The sequence below is a fragment of the Ceratotherium simum genome, chromosome 16, assembly GCF_057802395.1.
Source record: "Ceratotherium simum simum isolate JZ-2026a chromosome 16, ASM5780239v1, whole genome shotgun sequence".
NCBI classification, from domain to species: Eukaryota; Metazoa; Chordata; class Mammalia; order Perissodactyla; family Rhinocerotidae; genus Ceratotherium; species Ceratotherium simum.
The window spans coordinates 60,537,621-60,554,989 of record NC_141915.1 but is presented as its reverse complement, the minus strand read 5'-3'; the positions used below and the strand labels follow the sequence as shown (position 1 = coordinate 60,554,989).

Sequence of the window (17,369 nt, the reverse complement as noted above, 5' to 3'; positions counted from 1 at the left end):
CGAGGTTGGTCTGTCCTTACACAGAGGACATTGTGGAGGGGTGCTTTACCGGGGATGACAAGGACCAGGTACACCACAGAAGAAGCGGCTCAGGTAGAGGGGGGACCAGGCCATTGGAAGGAGGTCTGAGAACAGAGAAGCCAAGCAAGTGGAAGGACTGCTGGGTTTTTCTGTCTCAGAGAATCCTTTCCACTTCATACACAGTGCTGCCTCTCCTGAGCCCCAAATAAAAAGAACTCCAAATTACAAATCTCTGCCCCCATCCACTATCCTCTACTTTCTCTGTTTCCAAGGGGGAAAGTGGGTGTTTGCATTTTAGAGGCGTGTAAGGAAGGGACAGTGGGAGGGCAGGGATGGGGGCTATGACCCCCAGGCTCGGGCATGTGTGTATAAACGACTCTAAGCCGTGGGTGGGGCCTCAGGACACATGTAAGCCTTCCACAGAGGAGCCTGGTGGTCGGGGCCATGATGCCCCTCATAAAAATGTCAGTGTCACGTGAGAATTCAGCAGAGGACATTTACCACTTAGGAATTCATGTTCTTGCCAAGTCAGCTTACATTAAGTTAATCAAATCTGGAGGGCAACCTGTGAACTGAAATGGAGCCCCCAAAGTGGTTTTCCTGTTTTTAAGTGTGAATTATTCATAAACTGGTTTAAAAACAATCATCTTGTTAAGTGCCCCCTCCCCACATCTGGTGAGAATACAGTTATACTGAGTTAGGGAAAATCTTCAAAGCCAGGTAATTCAGGTAATTCCATCTCTTCCCCCTTCCTTTCAAAATAATTTTCGCCTCATGAATGTTCACATGTTGCTCATTGCTGGACATATTGCTCCATGCAGAAAAAAAGACAAATCTTCTTGATCTTTTCACCTAAAACTAACAAAGAAGGAACAGCCTTTGCCATCAAAGTACACTGTGAGGTTTGCCATGCTTCTTAAAGCCATGGGGGAACTGACAAATTAGAGCAGGCTCCCAACCCAAGCACAGCTCAGCATTTTAAATAACGCTACACAAAATAGCTCAGGAGCTGCCCCCTCTGCATCTAATGATGACTCACGGAGCTGATGTTTTAGGCCAGATCTCCAAGATTCCCTCCACAGTGTGTCAGAGCTACCGTTCAGATTCTTGGGAGAAGAAAATGGAACCCAGGATGAATGTTCCAGAGGAGAGTTGTGGGTGGAGGCTGTGAGTGATGTGGCCACGCATCCAGGGCCTCCCAGGACAATTCTGACGCCAGGTGGTCTGCTCTGTTGTCAGCCCACGTGTCAGATGGTCTAGGGGTCTGAGAACAGGCGCCGAGTGCAATGCACAGAAAGCGGGAAGGCCAGCTCTGGGTGCAGAGCCACGCTTGACCACTGGGGCTAACCTACCCAGATTTATGCTGCTGCTGTAAGAGAGAGAAGCTAGTCAATGTCTATACACTTCTCACTCTTCTCATGTGCCATCCCTGGTCCAAACACACTGACACTGGCTGTGTCTGTCCTGATATACTCGCTACTTACAATGATTTCACTGCTTAAAACAGGGGACAAAAGAATACTGCCAAGTGGCTAAGAGCATTCAAATTCCAACCATCTGTCAGACCACTGGGCCTACAGAAGGGCTCTCTGTAAACACCCCTGAGAAAGTCAGTTACCCAAACTTCCCACTGCGTGCGAATCCTCCTCCTCCCCACTCTCCCTACATCAGCAAACATCAATTCTGATAGGGCTCTATTTCGTTGTTAATTAAAATCTATCACTTCCAACTGCTGACTTTGGAAGACTAACATACATCCTAGGCTTTCTTTTTGTGTATCTGAAAAGATACACAAAGATAAGGCCAGTATTATATGGGAAAATTATTAGAACAAAGAAGTGAATTTAGTAAAGTTGCTATACAAAGTGACTTGTAAACAATATATATGCAAAGAATGAGGAAAAAGAAAATGAAATTTAAAAAAATACCATTTACAGCCATGTTGATGGATTAGAAGACTCAATATTGTACAGATGTCAATGTCTCCCAAGTCAATCTAGGTATCTATCATAATCTCGATCAAAACTGCCTTCACAGTCAAGCCTGTTTGGTATTGGTGCAAGGACAAGGTGAGCACCTGAGCAGAACAGAGAACCTGGAAACGGCCCCACACACGGCCACCTGATTTGATGTAAACAACACTGGGTAAGCTGGACATCCATGCACGAACAAAATGTATCTTGACCCCGACCTCATACCATATACAGTAAATTCCAGGTGGACAGCAGGTGAGAACATCATCATCTCAGAGATGTTCGTCCAGAGTAAGTAAAGATTTCTTAAGCAGGATACCAAAAGCCCTAACCATAAAAGAAAAAAATGGGTAAACTGGATTATGCTAAAACAAAAAACTTCTGTCCAGCAAGAAAAAACATTAAAAAAGTGAAAATGAAGTCTACAGAGTGAAAAAAGATATTCACCATGTGTGACAAAGGATTTGTATTCAGAGTACAGTATATACAGAACCACTGCAAATCAGTAAGAAACAGATAACACAAAAGAAAAATGGTTAAAAGACTTGAACAGGCAACTTACAAAAGAGGATATTCACATGGCCAATAAAAATACGAAACAGCGGCTGGCCCAGTGGTGTAGTGGTTAAGTTTGGCGTGCTCTACTTCAGTGGCCTGGGTTCACGGGTTCGGATTCCAGGTGTGGACCTACACCACTTGTCAAGTCATGCTGTGGTGGCGTCCCATATACAAAATGGAGGAGGATTGGCAATCTGCCTCAAGCAAAAAGAGGAGGATTGGCAACAGATGTTAGCTCAGGGCCAATCTTCCTCACCAAAAAAAATCCCACAAAAAACAAAAAACGAGAGAGTGCTCAATTACTATTAACCATCAAGGAAATACAAGATACAATCTCAAAGAAATTCTTTTCATACTGAACCAGAACAGCCAAAAGGAAAATAAAAGATGGAAAATATCAAGTACTGATGAGGATATAGCGTAACCAAAACTCTCATACGTTGCAGGCAGGAATGTAAACTGATTCAAGCACTTTGGACAACCGGCAGTATAGTACCTACAAAAACTGAACATATGCGTACCTGGTGACCAGCAGTTTCACTCCTAGTGTAGACACCTGACACCAATGCACCAAAGCCACATAAGGAATTAGCAGCACCCAGGGCACAGCAAGCGAGGCATTCGCTTCTGGCACAAAATTTAAGGGGGCACCAAAAAACTCAGTAATCGAGATAAAAAATACTTTAATGCAGTATTTAAAAAATAATAATTAATGCAAAAATCCATAATGAACAAAATATGAAAATGTCAAATGAAGACAGGCTCAGTATCACTGATCTCTCCTTTTGCCTCAGGCTCCAGTGACTCGGCCCAGCACCAGCCAGCACCGCTGGTGAGGGCCACACCTGGAAACTCAAGATGCCCACTGGCCACAGGACAGACAGATGACCTTTGGAGTATTCCACACTGCAATAAGAGTGAGCTGCAACTACATGGAGCAAACTTAATGTTGAGTGAAAGCAGTCGGACACAAAGGCTCCACCCTGTAGGATTCCATTTATTAAGTACGAACAGGTCACAGGGGGTTACCCATGGGGAAGGCAGTGGCCAGAAGGCAGCAGGAAGGGGGCTTCTGAGGACTGCTGATGTTGTGCTGCTTGGTTTGTGCGCTGGTTACAACTTGCAAAAATTCATCAAGCTGTACATTTATGATACATGCACTTTTCTGCATGTATATTATGCTTCTGAAAAAGTGAAAACAAAATAAAAAAGCTAGCGTGTGGTCTACATTAGTTACCCCTTTCCCATGACAATTTGGTGAAATTATTCCCAAATGCAGAATATTGATTCTAGTAGATTAGAAATGAAGTATCAAGATCCTTGGAAAGACAGCTGGCACTGGAGCAGCAGGATAATAATACAGAAACTGTATTGCTTTATGTAAGAGTATATAATTCTGATCCCTTAACAGTACACAGTAAAACCACGCACAGAGTACAAAAAGCCCAAGTCCCATGAGGTTTTCCAAACACGTGTTTGCAGCGGCAGGCCCTGTCCCCCGTCTGAGAGCTTAGGCACGCAGAAGGGCTGCCTGGTGGAGTAAAGGTGGAGTGCATGAGAGACGGTGGCCAAGACTGTCCCCACAGAGGTCTGTGACTGTGCACGAGACCTGCCCTTTCCTAGAGTCTAGGGTTTAGTGGGGAAGGACCCAAGGGGCAGTGCCAAACACACTGGTGAGAGCCAAGTGAAAACCCTGCCAGCTCCCACTTAAGGGTTTAAAACGCAAGGGGGTCAAGACTGACCGGTAAGGGCGTTTAAAAAAAAAAACGGCGGATGGAGGGGAGGATGGGGGGATGTGGGGATGGAGGAGGGGATGAAGGGGAGATGGTGGGGTGATAGAGGGGAGATGGCAGGGGGCTGGAGATGGGGACAGAGATGCTAGAGCAAGTATGGTAAATGTTAATGGTAGAACTAAGTGGTAGGGAAATGAGTGCTCACTGTAAAATTCTTGCAACTTTGCTGTAGGCTTGAAAATTTTCATAGTAAAATATGAAAAAATTCAAGCAATAAAGAGGGAAGGCCTCTTAGCCCAGCCCCAGGGGTCATCAAAATCATCTGAGGAGTTAACACACACACCACTCCCCCCCAACACACAGGTATGTACACACACACATATATGCACATACAGGTGCACCCCCCCACATATATAGACATGTACACGCACAATACACCCCACATGCACGCACACATGTACACACACCTGTGCATGCACACTCCCCACAGATACACAACACCTCCCCACATATAGGCACATACACGTACACGCATGTACATGCAAACCCCGCTGCGCACACGCGCACACGCACACACGCCCACACCCCCTGATTCAGTAGGTTAAAAGCTTCCCCGATGGTTGTGGTGTACACTAAAAGCTAAACACCTTTGCTTAACCTTTCTGGGACGTGGGTGCCTCTGACTTTGGCTCAAGGGGCATGATATGCTGGCACTGGTGATCCCTGTGTACATTAAGGGTCAGGAACACTCGTCCAGCACAGGCCACGTGCCAGGCTCTGTCCTGGGCACTTGAACTATCTTAACTCTTCAGTCCTTGCGTGCCCCATGAATAGGATACCACTGTAATTGCCCTTGTAAAATGATGAAACTGAAGCACGGGGGGTTAACTTGCCCACTGGAGCCTCTCGAGTGGAGCCAGAGATGAAGGTGTGGGTAGAAAAGGCCAGGTGCCTGTGACCCTCAAGCCCCAGCCTCTGACTTACTTCAGCCACACTGGACGGCCTGGAGCCGCCCCACTTGCTCCCCCGTGGACATGGTCCGTCCCCCGCCACCCAGACCTGCACGCCTTCGCGGGCCCTCAGGCAAGCCATCAGGTGCCTCTGCTCCCCACGCCCCTCACCTGTCTCTAACTGGTCTCTAACTCGGATGGGTGTGACTCTCCTCTTTTCTCAAGGGTTTCTTGCAGGAGGGACCTGGTCTTATTCATGTGCCCCTGAGACTTGGTGTCTAACACACAACAAACACTCAGTAAATGAATCTTGAATGAAAAGAAGGGAGCTGCATGGCAGAAAAAGAGGGGCTCTTGGTGAGCTGCTGTGAAGACCCTGGGTGGAGTGGATTCCCTGCAGGCGCTGTGAGTAAAACGAGATTCACTCAACCACCCCCAGACCACCACCTATGAAACTTGGCCTGCAAAACACGGCCTGCGGAGCAGATATTCCCTAAGGGCTGAGCATTATACTCTCAAGGTTTCCAGGCACCGGCACTGGGCGGCAGGGCGGAGTCACAGGCCTTGGGGTAACCCGTAATCCATTCACAGTTAAAAGGCTAGAACATGAAGCTGGGACCAGGGTGCGCACAAAGAAAAGTAGATCTACCACAGCAACATTTTAAGAGAAAATTTTTTTTGTGTGTGTGAGGAAGATCAGCCCTGAGCTAACATCCGTGCCAATCCTCCTCTTTTTGCTGAGGAAGACCGGCCCTAAGCTAACCTCCATGCCCATCTTCCTCCACTTCATGTGGGACACCGCCACAGCATGGCCTGACAAGCGGTGCGTCGGTGCGCGCCCAGGATCCGAACCCGGGCCGCCAGCAGCGGAGCGCTCCCACTTAACCGCTACGACACGGGGCCGGCCCCAGAAGATATTTTTTAAGAGCTGACCATTTCAAAATCTCACTTTAACCCCTGGCTGACGCAATCTTTTAAACTTCTGGCTAATTGCATCTTTTCCCAGGCAAGTGAACAAAATCTCTGACACCCCAGAGTCCTGGGCGCCACACCCTGACTGGGGGCTTTGCAGACCAAGTGCTCAGAGAAGTAGCCACCACAGTGGACCGTGCAGGATGCCCTCAGAGGGACTCACCCGAAATGCAGTGCCTTCCTCAATGATTGTCGGCAGCTGAGAGAGACAAATGTCGACAGCAAGGTCCCAGGCTTGCCTGAGGAGAGAACAGAGACGAACACCCACAGAGCGTTACTGACCGGCTTTACCCATGAGGGGCCCTGGACAGCACAGAGCAGCAGACGGTGCCCACGGGCGGCTGAGGCTGGGTAGAGCCATGGCCCGCCACTGGCAGAGGGCAAGGGAGAAGTAGGAGCATGCATCTGGCAGCACACTAAAACCACCGTTTGTGACATCTTTTCTCTTCAAATTAAAATGAGAAAAAAGCTTAGGGAAAAAAAAGGGACTGATCCCACTTTGCAATGTAGTTTCTGCCCCCGACCTGAGGGCATCCAGCTGGCAACCTCCCCATGCTGATGGAGCAGTTGTGGCACCATGGTGGCTGGACAGTGGCAGCGTCACACACAAATGCGCCACGCAACGCTGAGGTCAGGCGAAGGCACTTTATCAGAAATGGGCCAGTATGGGGCCAGGAGAAAGGGGGTCGCCTGTGGACCCTCATCCCACCCAGAGTCAGGACTGGCTTCCCCACCCCCAGCGTCGCCAGCACCACTAGGCCCCAGCACCCCTCCCTGTGTGGTCTGGACCTGTGCCAAACACAAACCACTGGGGGACAGCACAGGCGTTGCTTGTTTAAGTGGAAAGGCAACAGTCTCTTTGATGAGTGGACCTGGCTATCTTCTCCACGGATTTCTTATGGCATCGGGACCTGACTCAGCACCCTTACAAAGTGGGCACTGCTGACTCGACAGCCTGGCTCTGAGGCCTTGTGCTCACGGCTTCATCTCCCTAGGGTCAGTTTCACCATCTGTGAAATGGGCTAACGACTGTGTGTCCCTCACGGGGTCCTCGTGAGACCCTGAGATAACAGGAAGGCCTTGGCAGGGTTGCTGACACAGAGCGAGGGACCCTCACAGAGAGCTACTGTTTCCTGCCGTGTAACACTTGATGTTAATTCTAAACTGGACACAAATAATCACCTCACTTTCTCTCTCTGCCGCCACAGACCAAAGGGCAGATTCCCCCAGATACAACGATTCTTTCACTCTGACTCTCCCTTTCTTTCTGAAATGTGCTCCTTGTGGAAACAAAGTGACGATCAATACAAGGGATTTAGTGTCTGGTGTTGCACTCTCTTCTTCCAGGCAACTTCCTGAGAGACTCAAGGATTCCACGTTGTTTATTTAGACTAACGAGAGTGCGGGTTTGTTTGTAAGAGGGCACCTTTCCATGATGTCTTCATAAAGGATCAAAACAAGAGTGAAAAACTTAAAAATCCAGAAAAACAGTAAACATTTAAGATGAACAAAAAGACTACAGAACTCTTCTTCATTATTCAAATGTATGAAATACATTTCATTTTTTCACAGACTGGCTCCCTTTGCACAAGCATGCCCTTCCCCCACCAATCTAATTAAGAGGCAATCAGGAGATAATCAAAAGTGCCTCAAAGTACGGGCAATAAATAGCTCCCATATGCTCAATAAGTGCCCAGACTGCAGGCAAAATGGTTATTCAGCAGCGTTGAGGGAGGTATTTACTCTTTAAGACAGAAGCAAAGTCAATTATTGCAATTAAGCTCTATAAAGATTCCTTGAATTTAATCAAAAAAGTTTCAACTTCAGGAGTCAGAAGAAGAAAGTGAAGGAGGTGAGGAGTGAAGTGGGGGTTGTGGGGCTGGTGGCCACCAAGCCCCGCTCTGAGTCCCGGGTGGTCTGGCTACAGCTGCTGCCCGGCGGGCACCTCTGGGGCTGTGCCCTCTGTGAAGCAGGTTTACATGGCCCCTCGCAGCCCCATCTCTTCAAAATCATGAAGCAAAAAGAATTATAACTCGTTAAAAACGTCCCCCCCATTTTCTGCGGTCCTGGTCGGGTGTTCTAGACGAAGTTATTAGAAGCAGGCCGCCCTGGAGAGACCCCTCCATCGTGGTCCACGGTGCCCCTTCAGCCCTTCCCCAAGAGAGAGACAAAAACCAAGGAATCTGCAGCAGGGCCAGGGGGTGACGATCCTAAGAAGTGTGACCCACACGGTCACCGTTTGGCCTGACAGCTCTTAAAGGCTGCCCCCACCCAGGCACAACCACTGGGAGATCGCATCAACAAGTCACACATTTCTGTGCTAGGACAGCAGCCCAAGATGGTAGTGTTGTTTGTACATGGTGGCTCAGTGGAGACTGATGTGAAAGGAAGCGCGGAGAAGGGGGATCGCTTGGGTCACTGGGAGGAAGCGGAGAGAAGCTGTGCAGGGCCAGGGACTGGAGGGCGCAGCCTTCTAGTGAGACAGGACGAGGGACTTGTTCAAGGTTCACAGGAGGACGGAGGAGAAAGAACGTGTGAGGATTCTAAGACCCACTGAAAACCAAATGGTCAAACACGATCACCAGCACACGGTGAAGGTCAGTCCACCCTGGACAAAGGGCAGGGGAGAGCGGCGGGCAGCGCTGGGCAAGCTCAGAGCTGGGCACCGTGGCCAGTGGCCCACCCCCTCTCTGGGCCTTTGGGTGTTTATTCTTTTACAAAAGGAAAGGGTCAGATTAGAGGACCTCAGAGTTCCCATTAAACTCTAAAATTATATGGCAACCTTCTTAACAGCACACAGCAGTATTCTCTGTTGAGCATTTTATCAGTTGATTAAAACTACTTGCATTTTCTAGGGTAAAATTAAAATGAACTTGGAGTCTTAATTTGGGATTCTCACTAAGGGAAAGTGGGAAAGTGAGTCCTGTAGAATCCTGAGGCCATGGTGGCGGGCTGGAGCTGCCTCTCTGCGCGTTCTGGCACCCAGGCAAGTGCTCAACTTGGGAGGTGTCTGCATTCGCACTTCCCACAGCCCGCAGCGCTCCCCGTGAGAGGGAGAAGCAGGTTCCGAGTGTTCAGAGCAGATCTGGGAAGAGAAGAGCTGCGATTAGCGTGATCAGCTAATCTGAATCGTGGGGCAACCCACCCCTCGGCAGCTGGGAGCAGTGGGGCTCTGAGCTGTGGGCTGCTAGATGAATCACTGCCTAGAAAACGTGCCATCCAGGCAAGAGCCGGGGATTTCAGGAAACAAGCCTAAGATGGCAGGTGCCCAAGGAGGAGGCCGGGAGAAAGCCTTCCAAGAGCACATGGCCTCCATCTGCACCGATCCATCAGCGGGCGAAGCACCCTCAATGGGAACAGAAAGCACAGGTCATTACCGTGGAGAACGCAAGGGTTTCAGGACCCGCTGAAATTGAAAGTGAAGGAGAATGACTCCCTGATGGCTTCGCATCAAAAATTAAACAGGAGCTAGGCTCTGAGCGTTTCATCATTAGCACCCCCACCTGAAGCAAAGTGTAAATGTTTATTACTTTGTTTTAACCTCAATTTTTGTTAGCTTTGTTCCCTTCTTCCCCCTGCTAAAAATTCAACCTCGCCATCATCACCCCAGGAACATAATCACTAGATGGTAAATTATTTATTCCAAATGCTCTGACTACCTTGGCTGTGTGCTCCCAGGGGATGTAGAAACTTTGCTCTATTTATGAGGAGGGGAGAAAGCCATGGCCTCGTTTGAAAGTGTTTCATCATGGAATGAGCTCTCCATGGTAACTCTTGAGCGGCACGAGCCCACAGTGGCGCTGAGCTTCCTGGCCGCCTCAGACCTCAGGGGCAGTTGGCAAAACCTAAGCACAGGTGAGCACGAGCCTCCTGGTTTCCAGGCCTCACCTTCTCCCTGTCTTTGCTGCGAGCCCGCCTCCTGTTGCTCACAGCTGCTCTCCCACCTCCTTTAAGGACAGGAGTTTGAGCTGGGCACCTGCTACCCAGGATGGAGACCACATCTTCAGCATCCCTAGATGAGGAGCGATAGACACCGCCACAGGGCGAGAGGGGAAATGCGCCGTGCCCCTGAAGGTGAGCCACCAAGGGAGTGGTGGGCCTCCAACACAGGGGAAGCCTGAGTCTCCAACTGCTCCCACTCAGCTACATGGGAAAGGCACTGGATTTTGGGTTATCAACTAATTTGTATTTCAACCACTACCTCTACCTACCTCCAGAGGAGGAGGGAAACCATCTGACAGTCTTTTCATTCTAACCAAGTCAGTGGCCCTTGACGGGCTGTGGCTGCATGCCTCACGGCTGTGTGACCCACTATTTATACCAAGTATTTCTGATCTCTGACTTCGCATAAAACCATTCTGGATGACGTTACAAATAAATAAAGGTTATTAACAACTGACTGGTTTTCTCTTCCCCAGATCCACAGCGTGGTGGCATGGCTGAATTAAAGGCTTCTTGTGAAATTTTAGCTCGAGTGCCATGACACTCCTGGAAGTGCGCTGTCCCTCTGGCGTAAGCTACCTGTCAACAGAGCCTTAAATGTCAGTCAGCCTCCAGGGTCGGCGGGCAACTGGGATTCCGAGGGACCCAAACAGAGTGCTCTTCAGTCCACTCTGCTGTGTCAAGTCCATCAGGATCCTCAACAACTGCTCACATTCAAGAAGGCATGAGGCGTCCAGTCTTCTGGAGCTGAAGCTATGCTGATACTCAGTCTCTGGGCAATGCAAGTACAAATGAACACTTCTCTGAAACCCGGGAAAGAAAGTGGAATTTTCATGCTTGCCTCTCTTCCCTCCTTTAAGCTCGGTATTTTTTTAGTGGGAGGGAAAGCACGTATGGGATCAAGGCTTTGTCACCGTGCACACTCCCCTGGGAAGGGAAGACCTTCTTCAAATGACGTTTGAAGTGCTGGGAAGGGGCACTCCTCAAGAATGCTCCCATCTACGATCTGACCTCAACTACGAAACTGCCCCTCAGGAGAGGTGTGAGGTCTTCTAGCTGTTTTGGGATGTGAATGTGAACAAGAGGAAAGGCCTGTGCAAGGTGGCCCGGGCGGAAGCAGCAGCTGGACCAGAAGCCAGTCAGCACGAGGAGACATGGATTCAGGTCACTTGTGATACAGAGTTTGGGAACAGCATTTAAAACACTGCAATCACTCGTAATTTGGGTGGGGGCCTACTTACAACTAAACTAGCCCCCTGGAACTTTCTGTGTGCTTAACGAACTCACACTGACCAGAACCCCCATGTTTCCATGTGCTCTTGGCGGCAGCGAGAGGACAAGAAGGAGAATGGGGGGAGTGGGGCAGAGGCTACAGGCTCTGGAGAGCCGGGTCGTGGGCCCCACCTAGGTGGGGTCATCCTCTAGCCAGGCTGTGGTGCCGCTCCCACAGACAAGCTGGAGCCCAGAGGGAGTTCCATTCAGGAACCTGCCATCCAGGCTTCTGCCCAACCTGGCGACATGTCCAGCCTTTCCTCCCCTTTCCGGCTTATGTTCCCACAACCAGGTTTCTTCTCGAAATCTAAAGCCGATTTTACATTTGATTCCTGAACAAGGTAGGTAATGGTATAATTTTCGACGTTTCATGGGACTGGCTAATGTTTACTCTTTGGCGACAGACTCATGCTGGTGCTGAATTAGAAAAAGGCCCTTCCAGAGAGGACATGTGTTCTATGCACGTGATTTTCCTCCTTTGAAATCTCATCACCACTGATTTCTGTAAGAAGAACTCCTTAGTTTTACTTATTTGGCATTTCCCAGCAACAAATGTAGGAAGCCATGATATCAGACCTTTAAGAAAAAGATCCCAAATTGGAGAGGACATTTAGAGCGGACAGGTGAAGCCAGCCAGGCTCACGAAAGGAAAGCCCAGGCAACTGTACCAAGACTCAGACAGGGCAGAGCCACTGTGGGGCCCCCTCCCCACTGCACACGGTCACCACGCGTTTCAGGGGCCAGCATCGCCGTGGGCCCCCCTCCCCAGTGCACACAGTCACCAGGCATTTCAGGGGCCGGCATCACCGTGGAGCCCCCTCCCCACTGCACATGGTCACCAAGCGTTTCAGGGGCCGGCATCACCGTAGAGCCCTCTCCCCAGTGCACACGGTCACCACGCGTTTCAGGGGCTGGCACTGCCGTGGAGCCCCCTCCCCACTGCCCACGATCACCAGGCATTTCAGGGGCCGGCACCGCCGTGGAGCCACCTCCTCACTGCACACGGTCACCACGTGTTACAGGGACCGGCACTGGTGTGGAGCCCCCTCCCCACTGCACACGGTCACCACGCGTTTCAGAGGCCGGCACCGCCGTGGAGCCCTCTCCCCAGTGCACACGGTCACCACGCATTTCAGGGGCCGGTGTCGCCGTGGAGCCCCCTCCCCACTGCACACGGTCACCACGCGTTTCAGGGGTCCTGAGGGCACCAAGGAGCTGAAGGCCCCATTTCTGTCCTCAGGGCATTCACGGGCTCGTGCAGAGTTCCTAGTGGGCAGCCTGCTGGCTGTGTCTGGTCCTTCGAGGGTTTGGTTTGGTCCTCAGAATGTTTTTTGTTTTTTAAATACTATATTAGATATCAATATTTTAGAATAAGGAAATTATAAAAGAAAATAAGAATTTTTGGCTATTCCTTAAAAATTTACTGTGGGCCAAAACGTGGAGCCGCGGCTGAAGCTGAGTCCAGATGATGCAGCCTTGCTCTCACCACACCGCACTACCAATGGCCCTCCTGACAACACCTCCTCCTTTCATTTTGAGGTCTGAAAGCCTCCCCCACCACGTGTGCCCCTCATGGAAGCCCCCACAGGACGTGCAGACCCCTAGCCGTGCCTGCTACAGGAGTGAATGAGGGACAAACAGACTCCTTGTGTCTGAAGCCCTTCGAGGCTGATTACCCCTCAATTCTGCCCAAATGGAGAATGCATCACGCGCTTTTGGGTGTCAGGCCACTCTGCACCCTGCTGCGTGTTTCTTGAAAAGCCATCTTTTCGTGTTCTACGCCGCCAGTAGGGGCTCTTCCCACAAGTGGCTGCTGGACACACCACCAAGCCCCACGCAGTCCTAATGCTGGTCTATGCAACCCAGAGTCTGTATCTGCTGGTGATATGTGGCGCCGTTTATGCAAAGACTTGAGGTGAACCTGCAAAAGCCAGAAGCATGTTGCCCAGTTCCATTTCTCTGAACGACCGGCACGGATCAATTGCCCATAATCTACTCCAACCTGCCCTGTAGCTGCTCACACGCCCTTGGGCATCACTTTCAGCTCAGCCTGGGCTGTGGCATCTCGTCCCACCTCCAGGCATCACAGGCACACCGGCTTTGGAGATGCCAAATCTTCTCTCTCAGCCAGGAGGGACTGTGCAGCTTTGGACAAATCATATCTGCCTTCTGAGCCTCAGTTTCCTCAGGCACAACATGAAGAAGAGAAGGGCTATTTCAAGGATGTGTGGTGAGGATTAGTGAGATGTACTCGAAACATCTGGTAAAGAGCCTGGCGCTAAGTAGGTACTCAAAAAATACAGGCATTTACATTCTCAACTAAACGCCAATACCCCTGAATCTGAGTCTTCAGCCTGACTTCCCATGGTCCACTGGATGTTACCTGGAGTCCTATGGAACCCTCACACCTGACAGGCCTACGGCCGAGCTCATTCCACCTCCCGCCCAGCTCGCCTCCCACTCACCAATGTGCCTGCTCTCAGTTTTGGTTATTGGTAGCATCATCTGCTCAGCTTTCTCAGCAAAACCACTGCAGAGATCCCAGTGCCCAGCCTCTCTTTCATACCCTGGATATAATCCACCACCAAGTCCTGTCAATCTCAGCAGAGGAAATACTCTGAAATCTGGCTCCTCACATCAAACCACACTGCCACCGCCCAGGCCCCCAGGTGCATCATCTGTCACTTAGTCCCCAGCAATTTCCTACATGGTTCCCTGCCACCAGCCCCTCCCTCGCCATTGCTTGCTCTGCATCCCTGCTTAGGACCCAGTGGCTCCTGCTCCAGGGCCGAGCTCACCCTGGGCCCAGCACACGAGGCCGTGGAGTCTGCAATCCCGTTCTCCTTGCCGCTGCTCCAGCCACAACCAAGCCCTCCCCTGCTCCCCGGGGCCTCTATGGGATTCCGTGCCTCTGCTCCTGCTGTTTAGGCCCAGAGCGCTCTCCCTACCCACCCCTCCTTCTCACCCTTTAAGATGTGGCCCCAGCATTCTATCCTCCGGGGAGCCATTCTAGTTCTTTAAGTCACGGGATGCTCTTTCCTTTGAGTTTCACTCCCTCTAACTTACCAGTGAACACACTGTGCAATGACCCTCTTCTCCAGGCTGGGATCCCCTTGGGGGGCTGAGACCTTAGTTTTGGTATCTGTGTATCCCCACATCTGAACCTGCACACTGCCAGCGCTTTGCCCACCTCAGCCTCCCTGTGCTGACAGAACAGTACCGGGAGGAGGGAATGCAGGAGAGGACCCCCACACACTGGACATGAGCTGTCTGGCCCAGGACCAGGAATGTTTATAGTACAGGGAACTGACTTGGGCTCTGTGCTAGAAGGGGCAGTGAAGGCGTGATGGAGAATGAGAAAAGGGGACCTGGATGGCTGACTGATATGCTAGGCTTGGTGCAAACTGCCGTATTAGACCGTGTTCCTACAATTTGCCTATCTGAAAATTTGTGTGCTAAAAGTTGCCCCTTTAATAACACAGCTGTTATTTCACAATGTCTAACTACATGGTTTTATTCTGAGGTTGAGATCTGCAGGGATACTTGGGAGGAGGGAGCCCTGTGAGGCAGGCCCACAGGCTTTGCAGAGATCCCAGGCCGGGGCCGCGAGAGCTAACTAGGCAGCAGTTCAGGACCTCGACCCGAAAGCTCTAGCTGGGAAGCTGCCCTGGGACACCAGCAACATCAGCAAGCCATCTGCTCCAGTGCCAGGAGCGCCCCGGGCTCTGCTTAGGCACAGTGGCCAAGGAGCCCTCAGGCTCTTTGCTGATCAGAGGCCATCCCTTTGTAGGGAGGTTGCACTGCGTTTCTGTAAGAGCATTTCTCAGCTAGATTCAAGCTCCATGAAGACAGAGGCTATGTTGGTCTCACCCAGGCTGGGTCCCCATAACTTGATATTCAATGAGTGTTCAGACATTACCTCATACTTTTCTCGAGTGGCTTTTTATGGTCTTTACTAAGCCTACCCACTGCCCTTTGTATAGTGGGTGTGCAAGCAACCACATGTTAAATTCTCTCTGCAATTTGGTGTCTCGGTAACAACTCTGCTTGCCGTACAGCATCAGATACAGGACTGAGTCTAATGTACGTGAACGATTCCAACTGGGCATTTTAATAAGCTCTTTCCACAACACTTAAAAAATATAAAATGAGATCAAGTCCAGGTATTAAACCTTAGGGAACTCTACTAGTTACATTATTTTCATGCAAAGAAGGATTCAATGATTTCTTCTGTTTATCTCCATGTTTGTGTTTTTGACAAATAACGCCTTCACCATGATGACTCAATTTTAAAAAATAGCTTTTAGTGTTTCAAAGGCTTAAAAAGTCTACATGCAGATTTTGAATTATGAAAGTACTATCTATCACTCTGAAAATGGAGACCTCTCACCCCAATTCCATGATCCTGGCATTAGCACCATATAACATCTCGCTATAGTTCTATTCAGCCTGTTTTTCTGTGCACAACATATATTTTAACATAGATGTAATTATTATTGCTGATACAATTTGGTGTTGTTTTTGCCATTTAACATTTATTTTGTATAATAATCAATAATCTTCATAAACCTAATTTTAAGATTGCTTACATTCTTTCAAGTATATGTATCTTAATTATATCCTTATTCTGTTAGGTACCAGAGTCATTCCCAATTTTTCCCTTTTATAGCTAAGAGTCTGACAAATGGCTTTATTTGTCAAAGTGTTTCAGAATGTCTCATCAGTCATGTTCCCTGGTTCTTCCTTAGCAACCTGCCTGCTTAATCACCTTCCTGAGCCGGGTCACAGCCTGCCTCAGGGCAAAGTGGACAGGGCAGGTAGGGGCAGGCAGTGAAGCTGGAGATGTCGGGGTCCAGCACTGCCAGCTGGGAGTGTGCTGGTCAAGGCAGGGGCCAGGGATCAAGGAGCCTGAGGCCAGCAGGGCCACAACCAGGGGCAGAGGTCTAGAGCTGGGTGGTTCTGAGACACGGCATCCGTAGGTAGGACTCACCAAGATGAATCAGATTGCAGAAGAGGGCCCGCTACTGCTCTGCCACTCCAATGTCCAGCTGGAGGGAGAGACGCAAGGCTCTATCCCCGCAGGTGGAGTGGGGCTCATTGAAACACAGGTGCAAGGCACACGAACTGCCGAAGGGATTCGGGTGGAATAGCAGTGTCCCTCCTGTAGAACCCATGTCACCTTGCCTCACCTGACAGGGCAGTGCCACCCCTTGCTCACAGCGTCTGATTAGATGCATTCTCAGGTGCCGTGAAAGCTTCCTGACAGATGTCAGAGACGCTGTGACCCTGCAGCACATTCGCCACTAGTAACAAGAGATGCCAGACCATCTAACGTGTGCCCCCTGCCACACATCATGTCTGCGTGGGTGATCTCCTGTCCTGGATGTGTCTACATGTTCAGTCAAGTCTAGAAGCTTATGTACATACACACACTCGTACTGATGAGTCAGCATGGAGCAATCTGGGGCTAGACTGCCCAGCGATGGCCCAGCCCTGCCACGTGGGCTACTCACTCACCTCTCAGTGCCTCAATTCCTCATCTGTAAAATGGGGCTATTGATAATAATAATACCTTCATCACAGCATTATTGTGAGGGGCAAATGACTTAATACATGTAAAGCATTTAGAACATGCCTGACACAGTAGGTACTTAATAAGTCGCTGGCATTATTTTTATATTTACTACCTATTGATCACTTACCACGACTTGTCTGCTTCCAAAGATAATGCCTTTGCCTTAGTAAAAACCACGGCAAATCACCTTTTCAGGCTCCACTTTCTCCTCACCCCCACCAAGCCTTCTGCACTATTTCCCTGCTGACTTTCCGTCTGTCTGCTTTCAGCACAGTTAACGAACACTTTATGACAAGATGCTGCTTATGGTGGAGACTAACAGTAGCTCCCAGGACACCTGCCTCCAGAGTGGGTCCCTCCCCTGGGGCGTGGG

The 17,369-nt window shown here is 50.0% G+C and overlaps 1 protein-coding gene across 6 annotated transcripts in view; it reads right to left on the bottom strand.

The window, feature by feature from the left end:
• The window catches only part of RPTOR (regulatory associated protein of MTOR complex 1), a 414,631-nt gene that overhangs the window by 124,211 nt on the left and 273,051 nt on the right, over nt 1–17,369 (bottom strand). For all 6 annotated transcript variants that reach the window (XM_004432844.2, XM_087441745.1, XM_087441746.1 and 3 more), the window contains one exon: nt 6,371–6,446. In XM_004432844.2, the coding sequence (XP_004432901.1) occupies nt 6,371–6,446 (76 nt within the window). The remainder of the gene's footprint in view (nt 1–6,370; nt 6,447–17,369) is intronic.